Source organism: Bufo gargarizans, chromosome 4 (assembly GCF_014858855.1).
Source record: "Bufo gargarizans isolate SCDJY-AF-19 chromosome 4, ASM1485885v1, whole genome shotgun sequence".
NCBI classification, from domain to species: domain Eukaryota; kingdom Metazoa; phylum Chordata; class Amphibia; order Anura; family Bufonidae; genus Bufo; species Bufo gargarizans.
In genome coordinates this window covers 47,130,376-47,153,324 of record NC_058083.1, presented here as the reverse complement: position 1 = coordinate 47,153,324, position 22,949 = coordinate 47,130,376, and the positions used below count along the sequence as shown (strand labels likewise).

At 39.2% G+C, this 22,949-nt stretch overlaps 1 protein-coding gene across 3 annotated transcripts; it reads left to right on the top strand.

The window, feature by feature from the left end:
* Positions 1 to 18,953: 18,953 nt before the first annotated feature.
* STMN4 (stathmin 4) lies at positions 18,954 to 22,183 on the top strand. 3 transcript variants are annotated; one of them, XM_044291431.1, is made up of 5 exons: positions 18,954 to 18,966; positions 19,083 to 19,178; positions 19,546 to 19,751; positions 20,702 to 20,893; positions 21,825 to 22,183. In XM_044291431.1, the coding sequence occupies exons 1-5, from the start codon at positions 18,954 to 18,956 to the stop codon at positions 21,882 to 21,884; spliced, it is 567 nt and encodes a 188-aa protein (XP_044147366.1). In that variant the 3' UTR covers positions 21,885 to 22,183. The 3 variants fall into 3 exon arrangements, with proteins under 3 accessions (XP_044147366.1, XP_044147365.1, XP_044147367.1); XM_044291430.1 differs by having other exon boundaries at positions 19,543 to 19,751; XM_044291432.1 differs by lacking the exon at positions 19,083 to 19,178 and having other exon boundaries at positions 19,543 to 19,751.
* The last annotated feature ends 766 nt before the right edge of the window (positions 22,184 to 22,949 follow it).

The following is a 22,949-nucleotide window of genomic DNA, read 5'->3' as shown; positions in this document are numbered from 1 at the left end:
GTTAAATGCACTTGGTGTGACAGCTTCACCCTGATGTAGGCTTTAGCCAAAAAACAACCACACCATTGAGGGTTAAATGCACTTGGTGACAGGCGCAGCTTGCCCCTGATTTTGTATATGGCCAAAAAATGAACAGACTATTGCTGGTTAAATGCACTTGGTGTGACAGCTTCACCCTGATGTAGGCTTTAGCCAAAAAACAACCACACCATTGAGGGTTAAATGCACTTGGTGACAGGCGCAGCTTGCCCCTGATTTTGTATATGGCCAAAAAATGAACAGACTATTGCTGGTTAAATGCACTTGGTGTGACAGCTTCACCCTGATGTAGGCTTTAGCCAAAAAACAACCACACCATTGAGGGTTAAATGCACTTGGTGACAGGCGCAGCTTGCCCCTGATTTTGTATATGGCCAAAAAATGAACAGACTATTGCTGGTTAAATGCACTTGGTGTGACAGCTTCACCCTGATGTAGGCTTTAGCCAAAAAACAACCACACCATTGAGGGTTAAATGCACTTGGTCGCAGCTTGTGCTGGCGCACCACAAGACACAAAATGGCCGCCGATCACCCCAGAAAAATGAGACTGACAAACGGTCTGTGCAGCCTAAAAACAGTGAGCAATTGAGGATCAGCAGCTCAATGACCCACAGCTGCAGATCGATCAGTTAATCAAGTCCTTTGGAGGAGTTAATCTGCCTAATCTCGCCCTACTGTCGCAGCCGCAACCTCTCCCTACGCTAATCAGAGCAGAGTGACGGGCGGCGCTATGTGACTCCAGCTTAAATAGAGGCTGGGTCACATGGTGCTCTGGCCAATCACAGCCATGCCAATAGTAGGCATGGCTGTGATGGCCTCTTGGGGCAAGTAGTATGACGCTTGTTGATTGGCTGCTTTGCAGCCTTTCAAAAAGCGCCAAGAAAGCGTCACAAAAGCGCGAAGAAAGCGACGAACACCGAACCCGAACCCGGACTTTTACGAAAATGTCCGGGTTCGGGTCCGTGTCACGGACACCCCAAAATTCGGTACGAACCCGAACTATACAGTTCGAGTTCGCTCATCCCTAGTTATACATCTTCTGTATATAGTGATATGGAGCATGCTGGTATAACCTGGGCATCTCCTGTATATAATTATATATGTACAGCTGGTATAAGTTATACATCTTCTGTATATAGTGATATGGAGCATGCTGGTATAACCTGGGTATCTCCTGTATATAATTATATACAGTACAGACCAAAAGTTTGGACACACCTTCTCATTCAAAGAGTTTTCTTTATTTTCATGACTATGAAAATTGTAGATTCACACTGAAGGCATCAAAACTATGAATTAACACATGTGGAATTATATACATAACAAAAAAGTGTGAAACAACTGAAAATATGTCCTATTCTAGGTTCTTCAAAGTAGCCACCTTTTGCTTTGATTACTGCTTTGCACACTCTTGGCATTCTCTTGATGAGCTTCAAGAGGTAGTCACCTGAAATGGTCTTCCAACAGTCTTGAAGGAGTTCCCAGAGATGCTTAGCACTTGTTGGCCCTTTTGCCTTCACTCTGCGGTTCAGCTCACCCCAAACCATCTCAATTGGGTTCAGGTCCGGTGACTGTGGAGGCCAGGTCATCTGGCGCAGCACCCCATCACTCTCCTTCATGGTCAAATAGCCCTTACACAGCCTGGAGGTGTGTTTGGGGTCATTGTCCTGATAAATGATGGTCCAACTAAACGCAAACCGGATGGAATAGCATGCCGCTGCAAGATGCTGTGGTAGCCATGCTGGTTCAGTATGCCTTCAATTTTGAATAAATCCCCAACAGTGTCACCAGCAAAGCACCCCCAACACCATCACACCTCCTCCTCCTCCATGCTACACGGTGGGAACCAGGCATGTAGAGTCCATCCGTTCACCTTTTCTGCGTCGCACAAAGACACGGTGGTCGGAACCAAAGATCTCACATTTGGACTCATCAGACCAAAGCACAGATTTCCACTGGTCTAATGTCCATTCCTTGTATTCTTTAGCCCAAACAAGTCTCTTCTGCTTGTTGCCTGTCCTTAGCAGTGGTTTCCTAGCAGACATTCTACCATGAAGGCCTGATTCACACAGTCTCCTCTTAACAGTTGTTCTAGAGATGTGTCTGCTGCTAGAACTCTGCGTGGCATTGACCTGGTCTCTAATCTGAGCTGCTGTTAACCTGCGATTTCTGAGGCTGGTGACTCGGATGAACTTATCCTCCGCAGCAGAGTTGACTCTTGGTCTTCCTTTCCTGGGGCGGTCCGCATGTGAGACAGTTTCTTTGTAGCGCTTGATGGTTTTTGTGACTGCACTTGGGGACACTTTCAAAGTTTTACCAATTTTTCGGACTGACTGACCTTCATTTCTTAACGTAATGATGGCCACTCGTTTTTCTTTACTTAGCTGCTTATTTCTTGCCATAATACAAATTCTAACAGTCTATTCAGTAGGACTATCAGCTGTGTATCCACCTGACTTCTCCACAAAGCAACTGATGGTCCCAACCCCATTTATAAGGCAAGAAATCCCACTTATTAAACCTGACAGGGAACACCTGTGAAGTGAAAACCATTTCAGGTGACTACCTCTTGAAGCTCATCAAGAGAATGCCAAGAGTGTGCAAATTGAATTATATATGTGAATAGGAATTATTAAAATATAACGTTTACTAAATCCTTTAAAATTACAAGTGGGTGAAAAAACAACGATTATTACAACAATAATTATACAGAACTGCCGCAGACAAACAAGATTTTCAAGTACCTCTACGGATGTGTTTCACGTTGAGATAAAAAATGGTTTGATCTTACCACATCTAGTGGATGCTTCAGCCTGCAGTTCGTGGTTCAGGTATTCGGTGGTTTCCTACCTACAGAATGGGCTGGGAGCTATACACACACCTGCCTAGCACACATGGAGCACTCGCCCCGACAGGGGCGACCCCATACCGAACCTGACCCTCGGTAGGGGCCTAATCCTATTAATACCCTAATTGCGCAGCCCTACACGCCATGTTTCGGTCTCAATGTCCAGACCTCATCAGGGGACTTCAACGATGTTTTCAAGGGTAACTAGAAACAAATTACAAATATGTCCTAATTATAGATCACTAAATACTCTGAGTAATAACTGTGAATATGTATATTAGAAACTCAGGTTACTTACTGGAAGAAGAAGGTATTGTTTAGCTTCGTACTTCCACTGTGGACATTCAATGGATCATATCCACACCAAAACATGAATCCCATGTAAGTTGTCTGTCTCACCCAAAATGGTCATCTGGGTGAGCAATTATTGGTTGCTATCCACCACTTTAAATACCCCACCTCCCGGTACAATCTATGGTATAAATATTTTCGTAATATAGATAAAAAACAAAGCATAGAAATGGGTGTGCCTGTTGAGATGGTACCGGACGTAAAATTGTTACAAAGCTTAACTAATGCGAATGAACCGGCTCCGGGTGAGGGACCCTTTACTGGCCTTAAAAACAAAAGCAGAAGGATCCCCCCTATAGGTGAGACAAACTGCGTCGATGTCTTTCTGAAATTGGTCAGTAGCGACTTAGAGACTACCCACCTCTATTCTGCACCACAAAATTGTACTCCAGACGAACTACGTGCACTGGACGATCTATCTAAAAATAAAAATAGTTATAAAACCATCGGACAAAGGTGGCAACACAGTTGTCCTGAGTACAAGTAAATATGAAGCAATATGTGAGAATTTACTGGCCCCTCGTGACTGTTATGAAATTCTTCCTGGCGATCCGACTGTGGCCTATAAAAAAGAACTTAAATGTATTTTAGAAAGAGCCATTTCGCTAAATTAATTAATCAAGAAGAATTCGACTTTCTCTTTCCCCAATGTCCTCAGGTTGCGACGTTCTATAGCCTCCCAAAGGTGCATAAAGGCTATGAGCCTTTAAAAGGACGACCTATAGTATCAGGTGTAGATAGCCTTAGCCAAAACCTGGGAGTCTATATAGACAAAATCTTGGCACCTTTTGTTCTCTCTCTGTCCTCCCATGTCAAAGATACCGGTGACCTACTTAGACAACTGGAGGGAATCCACTTAGAGGAGGGCTGTATATTGGGAAATGTGGATGTGGAAGCACTATACTCATCCATCCCACACGAGTGGGGTCTATATGCAACGTCATATTTTTTATCAACAAGGGGTAGACACCTTTAAGCCCATAACACCTTTGTACTTGAACTACTGGAATTCTCATTGAAGAGAAATTATTTCCTCTTCAATGGACGTTTCTACCACCAGCTCAGGGGCACCGCGATGGGCAGTCCCTGTGCGCCATCGTACTCAAACTTGTTCCTGGGCTGGTGGGAGAATACCATAGTATTCAGGGATGAGTCTATGATGGAATTCCAAAGTGTTTTAAAATGGGCACGTTTCATTGATGACGTGTTTGTCATATGGAAAGGGAGTCTGGAGGCCTTCTCTAAGTGGGTCCAAGAACTCAATAAAAACGAGATAAGCCTCCATTTTACATCAGAATGTCATCAATCTAAACTCCCCTTCCTTGATATTGTTGTCGGGATTGACCAAAGTGGTCGTTTGGAGACCTCCATTTATCGGAAACCAACCTCCACTAACTCCCTCCTGAGGTGGGAAAGTAGCCACCCCTACCCCCTCAGGAAGGGAATACCGCGATTAAGGAGGAACTGCTCCAGACGCTCTGAATTCATTAAACAAGCGGCAGACCTAAAAACTCGTTTCTTGGATCGGGGTTACCCGGCCGGTGTATTAACATCAGCATATCAAATGGCACTTAATAGGGACAGAGCGTCACTACTTACCCCCCGGACGGAGACCACACCACCTACTGGCGGTAATGAAAATCGGGAAATCCGCCTCATAAGTACTTACAATGGTTGTTCCTCTGCTATTAGAGAAATCATCTCTAAACACTGACATGTCTTACGTATGGACGAGGACATTTGTAAGGTCATAAAGGAGCACCCCAGCATTACCTATAGGCGTGGTAGAAGCATCCGTGATTTGATGGTGCACAGCCACTATACACCAGGGGTCCAAAAGAAAACTTGGCTGGAAAGAGGCGTATTCGGTAATTTTAAATGTGGAGGCTGCGTGGCGTGCTCCTTTATGACCAAGACAAAAATATTCAGAAGTAACAATACAGGCAAAAGATACACAATACAAGATTTCATCAATTGTAGGAGCATGGGTGTAATCTATAAAATCACATGTACCCGTGGAGTAGAATATATCGGTAAGACAACCAGAGAACTGAGGAGGAGGATAGGAGAGCATGTTGGTGACGTTAGAAATCGGAGGGACACACCTGTGTCACGACATGTAAACAGTGAACATGATGGCAAACCCGACTGTCTTTCCTTTACAGGAATCGAAAGAATTAAGTCGGGGATTAGACGGGGGATGTGGACAGGAGGATCCTACAATGTGAAGCAAAATGGATCTTCTATTTGAAAACTGTCCACCCCTTCGGGCTAAACGAACAAGAAAATTATAGTTGCTTCTTATGAGTGCTGTGCTGCCATGACATAGTAACTTACTACTTTCCGTGCGCACATGTAGCGAACGGCAGGTAGGTTCTGTCAGTCCTAAAAGGATTATTAGCATAAACATAAAACATAATTCATTTCTTCTGTCGGTGCGATTTTATCGAGATTGAGGCCTAAGCTCGATTATCCGGCCAGATTAATATCCTATTTGCATGTATACTTGCGATTGAGCATTATTAAATTAGCAGGCAGGTTATCAAATGCAGCATATGGGCCTTGCAGATGCTAGCTGGGCAGTTGCCAAGCAACCGGTGACGCTCAGACGCAGGCCCTGACCTCACTTCCGGTGAGCCCACACCATGTGATGCCAGCTTCCGGTCCGGTGGAACGCACGCGAGCGGCGTGCGTTCCACACACTATTCCAGATACCATGGTCGTTATGGACAGGTGAGAGAGGTAATCGGGGGGCGTACTTGTACCGGGAGGTGGGGTATTTAAAGTGGTGGATAGCAACCAATAATTGCTCACCCAGATGACCATTTTGGGTGAGACAGACAACTTACATGGGACACTTCCCATGTTTTGGTGTGGATATGACCCATTGAATGTCCACAGTGGAAGTACGAGGCTAAACAATACCTTCTTCTTCCAGTAAGTAACCTGAGTTTCTAATATACATATTCACAGTTATTACTCAGAGTATTTAGTGATCTATAATTAGGACATATTTGTAATTTGTTTCTAGTTACCCTTGAAAACATTGTTGAAGTCCCCTGATGAGGTCTGGACATTGAGACCGAAACATGGCGTGTAGGGCTGCGCAATTAGGGTATTAATAGGATTAGGCCCCTACCGAGGGTCAGGTTCGGTATGGGGTCGCCCCTGTCGGGGCGAGTGCTCCATGTGTGCTAGGCAGGTGTGTGTATAGCTCCCAGCCCATTCTGTAGGTAGGAAAGACACAATAGGGTGATACAGGAGTTTTCACACCGCCTAAGACATCAGCACCCAGGTCACACAGATTCAGGCAACCACCGAATACCTGAACCACGGACTGCAGGCTGAAGCATCCACTAGATGTGGTAAGATCAAACCATTTTTTATCTCAACGTGAAACACATCCGTAGAGGTACTTGAAAATCTTGTTTGTCTGCGGCAGTTCTGTATAATTATTGTTGTAATAATCGTTGTTTTTTCACCCACTTGTAATTTTAAAGGATTTAGTAAACGTTATATTTTAATAATTCCTATTCACATATATAATTCAGTCTATTTTGGGTGTGATTATATACCGCCACACACTACGTTGTGAGCAGGTATAACCAATCTTTATACAAGAGTGTGCAAAGCAGTAATCAAAGCAAAAGGCGGCTACTTTGAAGAACCTAGAATATGACATATTTTCAGTTGTTTCACACTTTTTTGTTATGTATATAATTCCACATGTGTTATTCATAGTTTTGATGCCTTCAGTGTGAATCTACAATTATCATAGTCATGAAAATAAAGAAAACTCTTTGAATGAGAAGGTGTGTCCAAACTTTGGTCTGTACTGTATGTACAGCTGGTATAAGTTATACATCTTCTGTATATAGTGATATGGACCATGCTGGTATAACCTGGGCATCTCCTGTATATAATTATATATGTACAGCTGGTATAAGTTATACATCTTCTGTATATAGTGATATGGAGCATGCTGGTATAACCTGGGCATCTCCTGTATATAATTATATATGTACAGCTGGTATAAGTTATACATCTTCTTGTATATAGTGATATGGACCATGCTGGTATAACCTGGGCATCTCCTGTATATAATTATATATGTACAGCTGGTATAAGTTATACATCTTCCTGTATATAGTGATATGGAGCATGCTGGTATAACCTGGGTATCTCCTGTATATAATTATATATGTACAGCTGGTATAAGTTATACATCTTCTTGTATATAGTGATATGGAGCATGCTGGTATAACCTGGGTATCTCCTGTATATAATTATATATGTACAGCTGGTATAAGTTATACATCTTCCTGTATATAGTGATATGGAGCATGCTGGTATAACCTGGGCATCTCTTGTATATAATTATATATGTACAGCCGGTATAAGTTATACATCTTCTGTATATAGTGATATGGAGCATGCTGGTATAACCTGGGCATCTCCTGTATATAATTATATATGTACAGCTGGTATAAGTTATACATCTTCCTGTATATAGTGATATGGAGCATGCTGGTATAACCTGGGAATCTCCTGTATATAATTATATATGTACAGCTGGTATAAGTTATACATCTTCTTGTATATAGTGATATGGAGCATGCTGGTATAACCTGGGTATCTCCTGTATATAATTATATATGTACAGCTGGTATAAGTTATACATCTTCTTGTATATAGTGATATGGAGCATGCTGGTATAACCTGGGCATCTCCTGTATATAATTATATATGTACAGCTGGTATAAGTTATACATCTTCTGTATATAGTGATATGGACCATGCTGGTATAACCTGGGCATCTCCTGTATATAATTATATATGTACAGCTGGTATAAGTTATACATCTTCTGTATATAGTGATATGGAGCATGCTGGTATAACCTGGGCATCTCCTGTATATAATTATATATGTACAGCTGGTATAAGTTATACATCTTCTTGTATATAGTGATATGGACCATGCTGGTATAACCTGGGCATCTCCTGTATATAATTATATATGTACAGCTGGTATAAGTTATACATCTTCCTGTATATAGTGATATGGAGCATGCTGGTATAACCTGGGTATCTCCTGTATATAATTATATATGTACAGCTGGTATAAGTTATACATCTTCTTGTATATAGTGATATGGAGCATGCTGGTATAACCTGGGCATCTCCTGTATATAATTATATATGTACAGCTGGTATAAGTTATACATCTTCCTGTATATAGTGATATGGAGCATGCTGGTATAACCTGGGTATCTCCTGTATATAATTATATATGTACAGCTGGTATAAGTTATACATCTTCCTGTATATAGTGATATGGAGCATGCTGGTATAACCTGGGAATCTCCTGTATATAATTATATATGTACAGCTGGTATAAGTTATACATCTTCTTGTATATAGTGATATGGAGCATGCTGGTATAACCTGGGTATCTCCTGTATATAATTATATATGTACAGCTGGTATAAGTTATACATCTTCTTGTATATAGTGATATGGAGCATGCTGGTATAACCTGGGCATCTCCTGTATATAATTATATATGTACAGCTGGTATAAGTTATACATCTTCTGTATATAGTGATATGGAGCATGCTGGTATAACCTGGGCATCTCCTGTATATAATTATATATGTACAGCTGGTATAAGTTATACATCTTCTTGTATATAGTGATATGGACCATGCTGGTATAACCTGGGCATCTCCTGTATATAATTATATATGTACAGCTGGTATAAGTTATACATCTTCCTGTATATAGTGATATGGAGCATGCTGGTATAACCTGGGTATCTCCTGTATATAATTATATATGTACAGCTGGTATAAGTTATACATCTTCTGTATATAGTGATATGGACCATGCTGGTATAACCTGGGCATCTCCTGTATATAATTATATATGTACAGCTGGTATAAGTTATACATCTTCTTGTATATAGTGATATGGAGCATGCTGGTATAACCTGGGTATTTCCTGTATATAATTATATATGTACAGCTGGTATAAGTTATACATCTTCTGTATATAGTGATATGGAGCATGCTGGTATAACCTGGGCATCTCCTGTATATAATTATATATGTACAGCTGGTATAAGTTATACATCTTCTTGTATATAGTGATATGGAGCATGCTGGTATAACCTGGGTATCTCCTGTATATAATTATATATGTACAGCTGGTATAAGTTATACATCTTCTTGTATATAGTGATATGGAGCATGCTGGTATAACCTGGGCATCTCCTGTATATAATTATATATGTACAGCTGGTATAAGTTATACATCTTCTTGTATATAGTGATATGGAGCATGCTGGTATAACCTGGGCATCTCCTGTATATAATTATATATGTACAGCTGGTATAAGTTATACATCTTCTTGTATATAGTGATATGGAGCATGCTGGTATAACCTGGGTATCTCCCGTATATAATTATATATGTACAGCTGGTATAAGTTATACATCTTCTTGTATATAGTGATATGGACCATGCTGGTATAACCTGGGTATCTCCTGTATATAATTATATAGGTACAGCTGGTATAAGTTATACATCTTCTTGTATATAGTGATATGGAGCATGCTGGTATAACCTGGGCATCTCCTGTATATAATTATATATGTACAGCTGGTATCAGTTATACATCTTCTTGTATATAGTGATATGGACCATGCTGGTATAACCTGGGCATCTCCTGTATATAATTATATATGTACAGCTGGTATAAGTTATACATCTTCCTGTATATAGTGATATGGAGCATGCTGGTATAACCTGGGCATCTCCTGTATATAATTATATATGTACAGCTGGTATAAGTTATACATCTTCCTGTATATAGTGATATGGAGCATGCTGGTATAACCTGGGCATCTCCTGTATATAATTATATATGTACAGCTGGTATAAGTTATACATCTTCTGTATATAGTGATATGGACCATGCTGGTATAACCTGGGCATCTCCTGTATATAATTATATATGTACAGCTGGTATAAGTTATACATCTTCTTGTATATAGTGATATGGACCATGCTGGTATAACCTGGGCATCTCCTGTATATAATTATATATGTACAGCTGGTATAAGTTATACATCTTCTTGTATATAGTGATATGGACCATGCTGGTATAGCCTGGGCATCTCCTGTATATAATTATATATGTACAGCTGGTATAAGTTATACATCTTCCTGTATATAGTGATATGGAGCATGCTGGTATAACCTGGGTATCTCCTGTATATAATTATATATGTACAGCTGGTATAAGTTATACATCTTCTTGTATATAGTGATATGGACCATGCTGGTATAACCTGGGTATCTCCTGTATATAATTATATAGGTACAGCTGGTATAAGTTATACATCTTCTTGTATATAGTGATATGGAGCATGCTGGTATAACCTGGGCATCTCCTGTATATAATTATATATGTACAGCTGGTATCAGTTATACATCTTCTTGTATATAGTGATATGGACCATGCTGGTATAACCTGGGCATCTCCTGTATATAATTATATATGTACAGCTGGTATAAGTTATACATCTTCCTGTATATAGTGATATGGAGCATGCTGGTATAACCTGGGCATCTCCTGTATATAATTATATATGTACAGCTGGTATAAGTTATACATCTTCCTGTATATAGTGATATGGAGCATGCTGGTATAACCTGGGCATCTCCTGTATATAATTATATATGTACAGCTGGTATAAGTTATACATCTTCTGTATATAGTGATATGGACCATGCTGGTATAACCTGGGCATCTCCTGTATATAATTATATATGTACAGCTGGTATAAGTTATACATCTTCTTGTATATAGTGATATGGACCATGCTGGTATAACCTGGGCATCTCCTGTATATAATTATATATGTACAGCTGGTATAAGTTATACATCTTCTTGTATATAGTGATATGGACCATGCTGGTATAGCCTGGGCATCTCCTGTATATAATTATATATGTACAGCTGGTATAAGTTATACATCTTCCTGTATATAGTGATATGGAGCATGCTGGTATAACCTGGGTATCTCCTGTATATAATTATATATGTACAGCTGGTATAAGTTATACATCTTCTTGTATATAGTGATATGGAGCATGCTGGTATAACCTGGGCATCTCCTGTATATAATTATATATGTACAGCTGGTATAAGTTATACATCTTCCTGTATATAGTGATATGGAGCATGCTGGTATAACCTGGGTATCTCCTGTATATAATTATATATGTACAGCTGGTATAAGTTATACATCTTCCTGTATATAGTGATATGGAGCATGCTGGTATAACCTGGGAATCTCCTGTATATAATTATATATGTACAGCTGGTATAAGTTATACATCTTCTTGTATATAGTGATATGGACCATGCTGGTATAACCTGGGCATCTCCTGTATATAATTATATATGTACAGCTGGTATCAGTTATACATCTTCTTGTATATAGTGATATGGACCATGCTGGTATAACCTGGGCATCTCCTGTATATAATTATATATGTACAGCTGGTATAAGTTATACATCTTCTTGTATATAGTGATATGGAGCATGCTGGTATAACCTGGGCATCTCCTGTATATAATTATATATGTACAGCCGGTATAAGTTATACATCTTCTTGTATATAGTGATATGGACCATGCTGATATAACCTGGGCATCTCCTGTATATAATTATATAGGTACAGCCGGTATAAGTTATACATCTTCTTGTATATAGTGATATGGAGCATGCTGGTATAACCTGGGCATCTCCTGTATATAATTATATATGTACAGCTGGTATAAGTTATACATCTTCTGTATATAGTGATATGGAGCATGCTGGTATAACCTGGGCATCTCCTGTATATAATTATATATGTACAGCTGGTATAAGTTATACATCTTCTTGTATATAGTGATATGGAGCATGCTGGTATAACCTGGGCATCTCCTGTATATAATTATATATGTACAGCTGGTATAAGTTATACATCTTCCTGTATATAGTGATATGGAGCATGCTGGTATAACCTGGGTATCTCCTGTATATAATTATATATGTACAGCTGGTATAAGTTATACATCTTCTTGTATATAGTGATATGGAGCATGCTGGTATAACCTGGGCATCTCCTGTATATAATTATATATGTACAGCTGGTATAAGTTATACATCTTCTTGTATATAGTGATATGGAGCATGCTGGTATAACCTGGTCATCTCCTGTATATAATTATATATGTACAGCTGGTATAAGTTATACATCTTCTTGTATATAGTGATATGGAGCATGCTGGTATAACCTGGGTATCTCCCGTATATAATTATATATGTACAGCTGGTATAAGTTATACATCTTCTTGTATATAGTGATATGGACCATGCTGGTATAACCTGGGTATCTCCTGTATATAATTATATAGGTACAGCTGGTATAAGTTATACATCTTCTTGTATATAGTGATATGGAGCATGCTGGTATAACCTGGGCATCTCCTGTATATAATTATATATGTACAGCTGGTATAAGTTATACATCTTCTGTATATAGTGATATGGAGCATGCTGGTATAACCTGGGCATCTCCTGTATATAATTATATATGTACAGCTGGTATCAGTTATACATCTTCTTGTATATAGTGATATGGACCATGCTGGTATAACCTGGGTATCTCCTGTATATAATTATATATGTACAGCTGGTATAAGTTATACATCTTCCTGTATATAGTGACATGGAGCATGCTGGTATAACCTGGGTATCTCCTGTATATAATTATATATGTACAGCTGGTATAAGTTATACATCTTCTTGTATATAGTGATATGGACCATGCTGGTATAACCTGGGTATCTCCTGTATATAATTATATATGTACAGCTGGTATAAGTTATACATCTTCCTGTATATAGTGATATGGAGCATGCTGGTATAACCTGGGCATCTCCTGTATATAATTATATATGTACAGCTGGTATCAGTTATACATCTTCTTGTATATAGTGATATGGACCATGCTGGTATAACCTGGGCATCTCCTGTATATAATTATATATGTACAGCTGGTATAAGTTATACATCTTCCTGTATATAGTGATATGGAGCATGCTGGTATAACCTGGGTATCTCCTGTATATAATTATATATGTACAGCTGGTATAAGTTATACATCTTCTTGTATATAGTGATATGGAGCATGCTGGTATAACCTGGGTATCTCCTGTATATAATTATATATGTACAGCTGGTATAAGTTATACATCTTCCTGTATATAGTGATATGGAGCATGCTGGTATAACCTGGGCATCTCCTGTATATAATTATATATGTACAGCTGGTATCAGTTATACATCTTCTTGTATATAGTGATATGGACCATGCTGATATAACCTGGGCATCTCCAGTATATAATTATATATGTACAGCCGGTATAAGTTATACATCTTCTTGTATATAGTGATATGGACCATGCTGGTATAACCTGGGCATCTCCTGTATATAATTATATAGGTACAGCCGGTATAAGTTATACATCTTCTTGTATATAGTGATATGGAGCATGCTGGTATAACCTGGGCATCTCCTGTATATAATTATATATGTACAGCCGGTATAAGTTATACATCTTCTGTATATAGTGATATGGAGCATGCTGGTATAACCTGGGCATCTCCTGTATATAATTATATATGTACAGCTGGTATAAGTTATACATCTTCTTGTATATAGTGATATGGAGCATGCTGGTATAACCTGGGCATCTCCTGTATATAATTATATATGTACAGCTGGTATAAGTTATACATCTTCTGTATATAGTGATATGGAGCATGCTGGTATAACCTGGGCATCTCCTGTATATAATTATATATGTACAGCTGGTATAAGTTATACATCTTCTTGTATATAGTGATATGGACCATGCTGATATAACCTGGGCATCTCCTGTATATAATTATATATGTACAGCTGGTATAAGTTATACATCTTCTGTATATAGTGATATGGACCATGCTGGTATAACCTGGGCATCTCCTGTATATAATTATATATGTACAGCTGGTTTAAGTTACACATCTTCTGTATATAGTGATATGGAGCATGCTGGTATAACCTGGGTATCTCCTGTATATAATTATATATGTACAGCCGGTATAAGTTATACATCTTCTGTATATAGTGATATGGAGCATGCTGGTATAACCTGGGCATCTCCTGTATATAATTATATATGTACAGCTGGTATAAGTTATACATCTTCTTGTATATAGTGATATGGAGCATGCTGGTATAACCTGGGCATCTCCTGTATATAATTATATATGTACAGCTGGTATAAGTTATACATCTTCTTGTATATAGTGATATGGAGCATGCTGGTATAACCTGGGCATCTCCTGTATATAATTATATATGTACAGCTGGTATAAGTTATACATCTTCTGTATATAGTGATATGGACCATGCTGGTATAACCTGGGCATCTCCTGTATATAATTATATATGTACAGCTGGTATAAGTTATACATCTTCTGTATATAGTGATATGGACCATGCTGGTATAAGCTGGGCATCTCCTGTATATAATTATATATGTACAGCTGGTATAAGTTATACATCTTCTTGTATATAGTGATATGGAGCATGCTGGTATAACCTGGGCATCTCCTGTATATAATTATATATGTACAGCTGGTATAAGTTATACATCTTCTGTATATAGTGATATGGAGCATGCTGGTATAACCTGGGCATCTCCTGTATATAATTATATATGTACAGCTGGTATAAGTTATACATCTTCCTGTATACAGTGATATGGAGCATGCTGGTATAACCTGGGCATCTCCTGTATATAATTATATATGTACAGCTGGTATAAGTTATACATCTTCCTGTATATAGTGATATGGAGCATGCTGGTATAACCTGGGTATCTCCGGTATATAATTATATATGTACAGCTGGTATAAGTTATACATCTTCTTGTATACTGTGATATGGAGCATGCTGGTATAACCTGGGTATCTCCGGTATATAATTATATATGTACAGCTGGTATAAGTTATACATCTTCTTGTATATAGTGATATGGAGCATGCTGGTATAACCTGGGCATCTCCTGTATATAATTATATATGTACAGCTGGTATAAGTTATACATCTTCTGTATATAGTGATATGGAGCATGCTGGTATAACCTGGGCATCTCCTGTATATAATTATATATGTACAGCTGGTATAAGTTATACATCTTCCTGTATACAGTGATATGGAGCATGCTGGTATAACCTGGGCATCTCCTGTATATAATTATATATGTACAGCTGGTATAAGTTATACATCTTCCTGTATACAGTGATATGGAGCATGCTGGTATAACCTGGGCATCTCCTGTATATAATTATATATGTACAGCTGGTATAAGTTATACATCTTCCTGTATATAGTGATATGGAGCATGCTGGTATAACCTGGGCATCTCCTGTATATAATTATATATGTACAGCTGGTATAAGTTATACATCTTCTTGTATACGGTGACATCATTATATCAGATGTATTAGCAGCTATGGCTCTGAGCTGCTTTTTGTGTCTGCACTGGTTTGGGCTGTGGTGATTTTCTATGATTTATTGTTTCATTTATTACTTAAAAATCTAATGAGACAAAACCTAATTATGCTACATTTTCCCCTATGATATAGTAATGAACAGATATATGGGTAGGAATTTATGATGTAATATAATCCGATAATTGATAGGATTTTCTCGCCTTGTGCAGTTTCCAGCACAGACAATATCTCATCGCAGAAGCTTTTTTTTTCCTTACATTTTTTATTTTTTTTAGATGTGATGGAGGAAAAGGGTTTCTATGTGACATCATCCTTTTCCTACAGTATAAGCAGTGTGTTGGGCAGACTGAGCATCCCCAGGATGACTCTGCCCAATCCGAGGGCTGGACAGCTCAGCCAATCAGAGAGCTCAGAGGTGATGTCATGGGGAGAGCCGAGCGCTGGTACTGATGCTGCCTTCATCTCTACGAGGGATTTAATTCAGGGAGTCGAGCTGATCGGAGAGCAGTATTCCACCAGACAAAGGTGAGTGACGCCGAGGCTTTACCTTACTGATTCAAATGTAGGAAACAAAAATTCTGGAATTTTCAAAAGAAATTTTTATTTTTTATTTTCCTTTTTTAGCAAATATTTAAAACATTTGCAATAAAAAGAAAAATCGACCATATAATTTTTTTTCAAAAATAAATTGGATTTTGTAATTATGTCTAAACATTTGGATTATATTATTGGATATGTAATATAATACAAAGATTCCAAAAAACTATTACTGAAAACTACATATATAATGTTTTATTTGTTTATATATATATATATATAGATTATTTATTTATTTATTTAGATTTTATTTATTTATATCTCTAGAGATATTAATTGGCTCTTTGCTTTCATTGAAATCTTTTTGGTGTGTTTTGTGCTTTTTTGTATTTTACATATTCTATTCTGGAGGCTTCTCCCCCTGTATTGGGTATTGATCACCTGTATGAATTATGGGGGAGGGAGGGGGGGTAATCAGGGGGTTAAATTAGGGCACACCGCTGGGTGTTGCCTTGCCAGGAGATCAGAAAGAAGCCACATGCCTGGTGTCATCGGCTGGGTTCACACTGAGATGTCTGGGAGGCGAGATAGACATTACCTCATTGTCTAAAAGGGTTAAACTGGCTAGTTAACCGCTTCAGTGCTGGAGGGGGCGGAGCGATCCATTTTTTAAGTCAATCAGGCTACATTAGCTTATTTGTCATTTAATGAGGCACATTGTGCCTTATGCCTCAGTTTTGAGGTGTCTGATTTTTCCTCTTTTTTTTTTGTAATGCTTATGCATTTGCATGACGTAATGGTCGGAGGAAGCAAAAAGATCATTCCCCCCCCCCCCCCCCCACCACCACCACAGATGTGTGACACCTGCAGGGTCTGAGCGCAGTGCAGGCATTGCCTGTATGGACTCATATGTATCCTACTTATCAATTATGATGATCTTGGTCTGCCCTGTCTAAACCCTACGCCATCACTAGATAGTAGAGATTTAACTGAGGCTTGAGGCACAGTGCGCCTCATAACCTGATATCGCCTGCACTAACGATACGGTTTGTCTTAAAATCACTGCAAAACATTGTCGATTCCTGTAGGAACAAGCAAATTTGTTGATTACATGAATACGGATGCAGTTATACCCTATCACTAGAAGCTAGTGCCTCATTGAGGCGCGAGGCACAGTGTTCAAATATTGATTCATTGACCTCTAGTGATGCAGTATTATAGGGTAAGCTATCACAGAAGTAGCTCCTACCTGATGTCACTGAAGTCCTTACAGCCACAAAAAGCCTCCTAAGAAAACATCAGGATTTCTGGTCGCCTATGAAAATAAACTGAAAAAATTTAAAACAAATACTAAACCGATTCCAATTTTTATTATTATTATTATTATTTTTTGGGGTGCAAATTTCTAGAATAGATTAAAAAGTACAAAGATATTTGGCGGAAATGTGCCCCGACCACTCGCGCTCTGACCGTTCGTATCAAGCACGTGGCGTATATGTCACATGACAAGGAGCGATCACGTGACTGCTTATGATGTCACATTCGCCTTGCAAACAGCTTCCGGAAGGTTGGCTTACTGGATCAAAAGCATTTTGACCTGGACAAAAGTTTAAAAATTCAAAAAAAATAATGTAATAACAATCATAAAAACGACATAAAAAAAAGATTAGGAATGAATCTCCAATTAGTTTATTTTTTTCAAAAAATGTTGCTCTATAAGTGAAACCTCTCCAAAAGACCACCTCTGTGAGAAGACCACCTCTGTGAGAAGACCACCTCTGTGAGAAGACCACCCCATCTAGACCAGAGTGGGGTCTCAGCTCCACTATCTTCTGTATAATTTGACCAACCCCTTTTTAGAACCTATGTGACCTACCAGACCCCTAACTACACCCCTTTATCTATCTATCTATCTATCTATCTATCTATCTAACTATCTATCTATCTATCTATCTATCTATCGTATCTATCTATCTCATATTATCTAATATCTATCTCATATTATCTATCAATCAATCTATCCATCTATCTAATATCTATCTCTCTCATATCTATCTATCTCATCTCATATTTATCTATCTAATATTTATCTATCTATCTATCTATCTAATATCTATCCAAAGGGTTGAGTCCCCTAATTCTTGCAAGTCTTAAATGAAGACAAAGAGAATGTGCAATGAATACAGACTGCACCTTGGCCGCGTTTGCTTTTGTCCTGATTAATACCTGTTCAGCGCTTAGCAATGTCTACCAATTATCCGTCACAATATCTTGGGATTTGTAGGAGCCGCTGGAGGTGACATCACAGGGACACCAAGTATTCAGATATTAGAGAAGAGTTTAGCTGAGGACAGCAAAGTATTTCTCTGACTAAGAAGGAAGTAAAATAGATATGTCTAGAATAAATTCTAGGTTACTGCAGGGAAATGTCTATCACATGTCTCCAGATTCCTGAATTGTCCCTGAATTTATTAATTTCCTTTTTTAATTAATAGGTGATATACCTCAACCAATTAACCTCAGAGAACGCCAATCAAAAACCTCAGCATCATGACTCTTGCTGGTAAGAACTTATCTGTTTTTGTCATGTGGTCAAATGTGGCTCTTGCCATCTTGAGAACTTTCTAGATAGATGGATAGACATGAGGATATAATCTAGATTTCATGTGTGTCCTGCAGCCTACAAGGAGAAGATGAAGGAGCTTCCTCTAGTGTCTCTTTTCTGTTCCTGTTTCCTCTCCGATCCCTTAAAGAAGCAAACTTACAAATATGATGGTGAGTAGAAGCTGAGATAGCGGGACTAGACAAAATAAAATAGAAATCCTAGTGGGGCCACTACTAACCAACAGTTACATGACTAGGAATTCAACATCTCCAAAAGTCAAAGGCCAACCACTTAGATGCTGCCTAGAAAGCACATTTTGCAAATGGGATTTCTTATTACAACTTGAGCCCCCACCAGAGTAGGACAAGCACCATGGTCTTGTACCTGAGGACCATGAAGAATGGAGTTGCTGGGGTGATTTTGCTTTTTATTGGCCCTTTATTCCATAGTTATATGTGCATACTTAGTGTAGGTTACAATTGATTACTTTTATGCAAACAATTTGAAACTATTTTACTTATTCCCACATTACAGCAGACACTGTGGATCTCACATGGTGCGTTATCTCAGACATGGAAGTCATAGAGTTAAATAAGAGAGCCTCAGGACATGCCTTCGAAGTCATCCTAAAACCACCCTCATTTGAGGGAGTCCCAGAGTTCAATGCTTCTCTACCCCAGCGAAGAGACCCATCCTTAGAAGAGATTCAGAAGAAACTTGAAGCAGCTGAAGAAAGACGCAAGGTAAGTAGATGTTCCCTTGGAATAACTGGACTACACAATGGATCCAATCAGGTCTTTTGATTTGACAGAATGCATACAATATCCAGTAGGATACAAATTTGGCTGAATAAAGATGTTGGAAACCCTTAGGGTTGATCTTGGAAGGTACTGGTTCTTCATGAGGTGTAGGGAGTCAAGCAGTGCTGCATGGGAAAAAGCATGCAAATTAGCTGTCCTCCTGAAAGAAGGGTCTCTCTAGTGCCACCTATAGGTACCTACCCTCTAAGTCATATTCAATGCCAATTTCAGTGTAGTTCTTGATATTAGAAAACCATGACATGGATTTCAGCGAATGGGCTCATGTGTCCCTCCATATCACCTGGTCCTGGAGGTGAACATCTTGTAGACCAGTGGTGGTGAACCTATGGTATGGGTGCCAGAGGCGGCACTCAGAGCCCTCTCTGTGGGCACCGGCACCCTGGAAAAAGTCTATTAGACTTTTCCTGCCATTCATTAGCGCAGGGCGCACTATGAACAGCGCAGGCCGCGCACTGAATGTAGGCGGCTATTATAGCTAAATGATAAAGAACATGGAAGATATACTGGACTGTAGTATTCAGATTAGATTGCTGTGTTGGTATTTTGCGATAAAAAAATGTGGGTTTTCGGTTGCAATTTGGGAACTCAGTCTCTAAAAGTTCTACCATCACTGCTGTAGACCATAGTCAGAAAACAATGACTTGGTGCACTGGTTTAGTTGAGTCCTAATGCTAAAGTCACCAGTGGTGACTCACCACTATAGGGCTATCAATATAGGATAGTCTTGAGTTCTTGAAGGTCTACCAATATTTTACATTTCCATTACTACTTGCACAACTCCATTAAATTCTAGCAAAACTTAGTAAAGAACCAAAGTACAGATATATCTTAAACCAGTCAGATTGACATTACTTCACTTTTTCTTTCCACAGTGTCAGGAAGCCGAGCTTCTCAAGCACCTGGCAGAGAAAAGGGAACACGAGCGTGAAGTCATCCAGAAAGCGATAGAAGAAAACAACAACTTTATCAAAATGGCCAAAGAAAAACTAACACAGAAAATGGAAGTCAACAAGGAGAACAGGGAAGCTCACTTAGCCGCCATGCTTGAACGTCTGCAGGAGAAGGTTAGTTAAAGGTTAGTTAAATTAGTCACAATATGTTATTCACTTCCATTCCAGTCAATGTCTTCTTGTGTCCTTTAATTCCCAAGTTGTATAAAATCTGCAAACCTCTTGTGATTTCTAGGATCTGATAATAATTCAAGACAATTCATTGTCTACCTTCAAGCATTGAACCTTAAACTACTGCATGACCCACACACTTAGGTCATACATTCCAAATCCAGTTGTTGACGTTCATTTTTGGTGAAGAACACCTACTTATTTTTTTCGCAATATTGCAACCATGATGTGCAAAAAGCTCGATCATGACGTAATCAGTGGAGGTCAGGGGTTCAGTAATTTGTCCCATTCTTGTGCCTTCGAGAGTTCAAGTTTATGGACTCTGCAGAACATCTGGTGCCTTGTGCTGCTTCCACTTCTAGTAATTTACTGCTGTACATGACCCACAGAGTTGGTCAACAACTAGACTTTGATGGTATGGCCCAAATTTTTTGGTGAAAGTGGCACCTTGATGTCCATGAGATTTCTCCAATCAGATATAACCATCAGTAGAAATGGTGGTTTGATGACACCTGGTTGGTCTTTAATCCAATTTTTATTGGAAAATTACAGGATTGATGTGCAAACTCCACCAAGAACTAATAAATGGAGGTCCATGGACCAGTGATTGGTCTATTCAAATAGTGGATTTTGTTACTTGACCTTTGCTTACCATCTCGATTTTCACCCCAGTTCCCATGAAATGGGGCACAATTGCACAAAATGTTATGTTTTACCTCCAAGAAACTCTATCCCTCAAGTTTTCTCTCCTGACTAAAAATACCATAAACCCCTCTTTGTTTGGTCTATCTATTGTGTCCTGTGCAGTAGCAAGTCATCAGATGGGTGAAAATGGCAAATCTAACGATCATGCACATCTTTGTCTCTTTCCCAGGACAAACATGCAGAGGAAGTAAGGAAAAACAAAGAACTTAAGGAAGAAGCTTCGAGGTAGAAGCTGATGATGAATTTCACAATTTGGACTGAGGAATCCACAAGGTGCCCCGAGCAGCACAGCACAATGTCAAGCGACTGAGACTCTTTTGCTTTGTTTGTTTGTGAATGTCAAGAGATGACCGGCAAAGCTAACCTTTTCTAAGACAGCTTAGGGAGGGCGTTGGGATGATGTAACGGGAAGGGTTGGCCATCTCATCCGCAAGTCCTAAAGAGTTAAACCCATGAACCCTGCCTTCAACATTAACTTCACATCAATGCGTTTATTCAGAATGGATAGGTGATGGGGAAAGCGCCGGTGGTTTTCAGGCTACCGTACCGCAGATGAACCAACCGATCTCCGTGTCTGCTTTAGACAGGGCTGTTTATTGGCACTAATTTTCTATGTCTACCATTATGTCATCAATACATACATTAATATCAGGTTATCCTACTGCCTCTGTGTCATTACTCAACCATCTGCGTCTAGCCCTGAGCATTGGGCTCCAAGGTGGCTACTTGTACCATACAATGGGATCTCTACGTGACCTACAACCTTTATGGTTTTTCACATTCACGTTGCAATCTATGGTATCAAGCCTGAGCTGGCCCTTGCATAGTCATAAATGTTTTTTTGGGTAGGAAAAAGCAGGTTTTCCAAAAAGTTTGTGGACCAATATAAGCACTGGTCTAAGGGTATGTACATTAGTGGGCACCAAGAGAAGTGCACTGTAAAATCATGGTTCCTTACTGGAAAAACTCTCACTTGCCCCTTGAAGGGGGAAGATCTGTAAAACCTCTCAGTCCATTGACAAGGGTGGTACTGTTTTGGGGGATTTTGTTGTGATACTACAACTCCCAGAGAGCGTATTTCCTGGCTCTTTTCTCCCATAGCAGTTATTGGAGCATGCTGGGAGCAGATGGAGCGCCATAGGTGGCTGAACCCTGCCCTATCTCCTGGATATGGCATAACTGGTAGATCGGGGGGTCCTACCACTTGGATCCCCACAGACCATGACAATGGGGTTCCCAAGCCCCTTTATGAATCAAATGGCATTCAGACTTGGCTATCTCTATTCCTGATTGT